This window comes from Penaeus vannamei, chromosome 12 (genome assembly GCF_042767895.1).
Source record: "Penaeus vannamei isolate JL-2024 chromosome 12, ASM4276789v1, whole genome shotgun sequence".
NCBI classification, from domain to species: Eukaryota; Metazoa; Arthropoda; class Malacostraca; order Decapoda; family Penaeidae; genus Penaeus; species Penaeus vannamei.
In genome coordinates this window covers 41,733,983-41,739,229 of record NC_091560.1, presented here as the reverse complement: position 1 = coordinate 41,739,229, position 5,247 = coordinate 41,733,983, and the positions used below count along the sequence as shown (strand labels likewise).

General features: G+C 41.0%; 1 protein-coding gene across 1 annotated transcript in view; it reads left to right on the top strand.

Annotated features, from left to right (window-relative positions):
• The window catches only part of LOC113803960 (guanidinobutyrase), an 8,416-nt gene extending 3,888 nt beyond the window's left edge, over nucleotides 1-4,528 (top strand). Inside the window, exons 5-9 of the mRNA XM_070128306.1 lie at nucleotides 785-905; nucleotides 3,285-3,485; nucleotides 3,680-3,824; nucleotides 4,041-4,135; nucleotides 4,332-4,528. Of these exons, the coding sequence (XP_069984407.1) occupies nucleotides 785-905; nucleotides 3,285-3,485; nucleotides 3,680-3,824; nucleotides 4,041-4,135; nucleotides 4,332-4,439 (670 nt within the window). The 3' untranslated portion in view covers nucleotides 4,440-4,528. The remainder of the gene's footprint in view (nucleotides 1-784; nucleotides 906-3,284; nucleotides 3,486-3,679; nucleotides 3,825-4,040; nucleotides 4,136-4,331) is intronic.
• The last annotated feature ends 719 nt before the right edge of the window (nucleotides 4,529-5,247 follow it).

The following is a 5,247-nucleotide window of genomic DNA, read 5'->3' as shown; positions in this document are numbered from 1 at the left end:
GTAAGGGGGCGGGGCGGAAGGGGTGGGGCGGCGGGGAAGAGGGGAAGGAGGAGGAGGAGGAGGAGAGGGAAAGGAGGAGGGGGTGGGTTACAAGTAAGGGGGGACGGGGTCTGAGTTCGTGGGGGAAGAGAGGAAGGAGGAAGAGAGGGAAAAGAGGTGGTGGGGATATGGAGGGAGTGACAGGGGAGGTGGGGAAGAAAGGGGAGGAAGCGGAGTAAAAGGAGAAGGTAGAAGAGGAGGTAGGGATTAAGGAAGAATCGGAGAAAGAGGAGGCAGAAAAGGAGGTGGTGAAGGAGGAAGAAGAGGAAGTGGGGAATAAGGAGGAGGTGGGGAAGAAAGAGGAGGAAGCGGAGTAAAAGGAGAAGGTAGAAGAGGAGGTGGGGATTAAGGAAGAAGCGGAGAAAGAGGAGGAGGTAGAAAAGGAGGTGGTGAAGGAGGAAGAAGAGGAGGTGGTAAATAAGGAGGAGGTAGGGAATAAGTAGAAGGAAAGGGAAATGCAGGAGAATGAGGAGCAGCAATAGTAGTACGAAAAGGAGGGGGGACAAGAAAATGAAGATGTTGATAGCTGCAATAGTATGAACGATGATGTGATTATAATGATGATAATAATAATAATAATAATAATGAAAATATTGATAAAAAGTAGCTATATTTGTATAAATAAATATACATAAAAAATAAATAAAGAAAGAAAGAAGAAAAAAAATATATATACATACATACATACATAGTGTATGTATGGCCTCCTGGACACGCCTTAACAGCTCCCCTAACCTGTCCCCAGCTTGCCCGAGGCGTGCAAACACATCCGGAGTCACTATAGCGAGTTAGTGAAGGACGGCTGCATTCCCCTCACCATGGGCGGCGACCACACCATCACGTACCCCATCCTGCAGGCCATCAAGGTAGGTCACTGTAAAACCCCATTAGAGCAACAATAATAGGTAAATAATAGATAATTATATCAATAAGTATTTCGCGCGTGATTTGTCCTGCAAAATATTTAAATATTATATAGGGAAAAGATCGCGATTATTAGCTCCTTCACATTTTTACGCATAGCACGTATTTTCAGTCCGATTTTAACGTATTATGGCTTATTTTGTAGCTGAATAATAGTTCTATTACATGCTGCCATAAGGATTTGCAATATTTTCATGTGGTTCTTGTAAAAGTGACATATATTTTCAAAATCTCCTATTAGGGTGTTTAAATAGTCACCTTCGAAAAATATTCACACAAAAAAGTAAGGTCAACTTCTCAAAAATGTAATAGTATAATAATAGTAGAAAGATAGTTCTATTCAGACATGAAATCAGAATGGCTGTATGATTTGTTTTTGGATTTTTGACAAAATTTTAAAAATGGTCAATGTAGGCCTATAGACCCCCCCAGATCACTGCCACCACTGTACTATACGAAAGATTTTGAGAAACCGTTACGTGCTGGCAATGTCCGGTTGATTTCGGAATGCATGTATATGATAGATAATTATGGTGTAGGAAGATTATGCTTCTTCCTTTAATTTTTCGTACCATAATGATTATGAAGAGAAAAAAAAACTGCAATGACGGTTATTTCGGAAGTATACTTTTTTTTTTCAAGCGATTTTTTTTAAGCAAATATAGTCCAAAATAAATGTAGATAGATAGTTTGTTTAGGGAACGTAGGGACCGGAATTTTCGAATTTTTCCTGTTTCGTGTAAAGTCGATATATAAGTGACGAAAACCGTTTTTTTTTTTTTTTTTTTTTTTTTTTTTTTTTTTTCTTTTTTTTTAAATTATAATACAAAAACTGTTCGGGCGATTTCGAAAACAATCTACCACAGAGATAAATAAAAGGGTGTTAGTTTCATCAAAATCGGCAAGTAAATAAAAAAATCGAAAAAAAGACGATCCCCTTAAATTAGGTTTTATTTGCGATGTATATCTTTGTGTTTAACCTTGTTTTTAATTTGAAGCATACCAAAGTAAAAAAAAAAAAACATTGTGTATTTGCATGTGTTTAAAGGGGAGCGCTAGGAAGTCACCTGGAAGCCAGCCTGGGAAAAGACGTGACCGACTATGCATTGCTGTGTAGAAAGAACGATAGGGACAGAGAGAGAGAGGGAGAGGATTGGATTGGATTGGATTGGATTTGAAAACGTTTATTTACAGTTTACATGCCCTGTAAAAAGCCAGGGAAAGATGTCCAAGCATCTACCCAATCTGGCTGAAATATTGATTTAAGGGCCAAAATCAAACATTAAATATACATGCCTGAAGGGCTGCACCTTATTGGGTTTCTAATAACTGAAAAGAAAAACATATATTTTATAAAAATGGTTTCCATGAGAGAGAGGGAGAGATAGAGATAGCGAGATAGCCGTATAGCCTGTTGGCGATCACGGATTGTGCATGTAACATACTCTGTGCCAGTCTCACGGTGCAACCGTTGATAGGCTCTCTGTGACTACAGTGTCCTCTCCACAAACACATACTAACCGAATGGGTTTTCCTAGCAAGTCCCCAAAATCCTGGATTACGGTCTGAGACCTTTAGACCCAGGGGCTGTACTTCATTGCTAAATGCAAGCAGAGCCACCATTAGTGTTTCCAAAGACAGACTAGCAACATCATTAGCAAAGTCAAGGACAGCAACCTTGATATTGCCCAGAATTGCTCCACATTGACTCTAGACAATAAGCTCTGCTCTGTATCCAGTCCATGCAAGTGTTGAAAAGTGTTGGTGCAAGGACACAGCCTTGCCTCACTTCTGAACTAACAGGAAAGAAGCTCGACAGGACCCCAACACACGTTACAGCACTTTCAGTACCAGTATACAAGTTTGCTATTAGTTCAATAATCCTTGTTGCAATTCCTCAATCTCAGTGATTGAGGAATTCCCAATGCACTGTATCAAACGCCTTCTTGAGGTTGATGTAGGCTGTAAGAAGCCTACACCCGAACTCATGGCGGCGCTCTAAAAGGACTTGATGGGCCAGGATACGGTCTATTGTGGCCTCTGGTGCCTCGGCAGGTGGTCTCTCATACGTCTCAGAAGGGTGTAAGAGAACCTTGCCAGGTATACTGAGAATTGTGATCCTTCGGTGGTTGTTGCAGTCCCATCAATCAGCCGTGTTATTAGATCAGCAAAGGTCAAGGTCGAATGTTGACAAAAGATTTCCGTGTGAATCGCGTCCACCGGTAACAGATATATTTACATTTACGCCTTGGGCAAATTTAAGACACAAGAACAATAATAAAAATGATAGATCATAATAATAATGACAATATTTCCTACAGGACCGTTACGGCACCGTCTGCCTCATCCACGTCGACGCCCACAATGACGTCAGCGACACGATGCTGGGAGCGAAGATCACCCACGGGACGCCCTTCAGGAGAGCCGTCGAGGAGGACCTGATCGACCCGAAGGCTACCGTGCAGATAGGCCTACGTGGCTCCTCTTACACTGTGGATGCGCATGCGTGGCAGATAAGCAAGGTAGGGTTTGTTTATTTTATTTTTTATATTATTATTATATTACTTTTTGTCGTGTTATTGTGTTTGATATATATTATTCTTAGAGTGAGTGAGTGCAGACAAATAGACAAACCGATAAACAGACACAAACACTCAAACAAACGCCCCACCGGCGCAAATTCTCTCTAATTCCCCTCTCCCACCTTTGTTGTCAGGGTTTCCGCATCGTCCAAGCCCACCAGTGTTGGCACAAGTCCCTGGAGCCTTTGATGGAGGAGGTGAAAGCCATGATGGGCGATCGACCCGTTTACCTCTCCTTCGACATCGACGCTATTGACCCTGGCTTCTGTCCTGGCACTGGTAAGGTATAAGAATAGATACAGGTGTAGACAGACAGACAGACAGTTTAGATAGCTTAGATTAGATTATATATAGGTATAGATAAGTAGATTAGAAAGAGATAGATAGATGTGTATACATGTGTATATTTATACGTGTGAATTAGCTAAGTGGATAAAAGCTCTTACCAGGCGTCTTACTAACGACCCAGCCCCCCCTCCCCTCTCCCCCTCACAGGCACCCCTGAAATTGGAGGTCTGACCCCCATCCAGGCGCTGGAAATCATCCGTGGGTGCCGTGGCCTGAACCTCGTGGGATGTGACTTGGTCGAGGTATAACTTGGGCTGCTCAGTTTTCTGTTGGTTGTCCTTGAAATTATTTCGAATGTTTGGGCTTGAAGGGTTAATCGTGTTCGTTGTTTGAGCTGTTGGTAATACTTTGTTATATAACAATCTATTTTGTCCATTTTCTAAGTAACTTTTAAACCCATAGTGGATTTTCAAATTAAAACGCAATTATTTTTTTCAGGTGTCTCCTCCATATGACTTCGAGGGAACTACTGCACTCACTGGCGCCAATCTGCTCTTTGAGATGCTCTGTGTTCTTCCCCGTGTGAAATATTATGATTTCAAATAAAATTCAATTGGTGTGATTATGAAGATCATGGAGTGAAATTTCTTTTTAGGAGGATAAGTACCATTTGAACAAAAATGTAAACAAACGTGTTAATGCAGTTTTATTTCTTCCCTGCATCTCTTATCTGACAAAGAAAAGGCGAATTAATGGTGCTCCTTTCATTTTTCTTCTTTCTGCTTTTTCTCACGAGTAACATCAAGGTCTGTTGCCATTTATTTAATGTGGCTGTGTGGATAATTAGGTTCTTTTATGAATCAAAGGTTGTCATCAGTTCTGGGGGTTTGTTTAAACACATTTTGAAAATAATTCATTTATTATTTCCTTTAAAAATTATCATGGCGTAACAAACCAGCAAAAAAAATAACGAAAAGAATTACATATAAATCATACTTTCGGCTTTTGATATAAAATACGACCAGAGTTATTTCCAAGAAAGCTAACAACGCCAAAAGCCCACGAACCTAAGCAACGCCGGAAATATCCGTCACCAGAACTAAGGCCGGTTCGTTAGCTAACAACGCTGGAAGTTCTGACAACGCTGGAACTGCTAGCAACGCTGAAATTCCACAAAGGTTCCCGCACATTTTTACGTAACAGGTCCCGAGAGCGGAGCCGTGAGTTCAGAAGCCTGAGGAATAAACACGATAAAAAGAAATACCAAGAAAAGATCGAAATGTTTTCTTAGTCGTTGGGGGTGGAATCTGCATCAAAGCATCTATCTCATCACACTGTGGTTTCAGATGCTTTCCGTCAATCAATCACAAATCCTAAATATCTAATTTCATAAAACCCAAATCTACACTTCGAG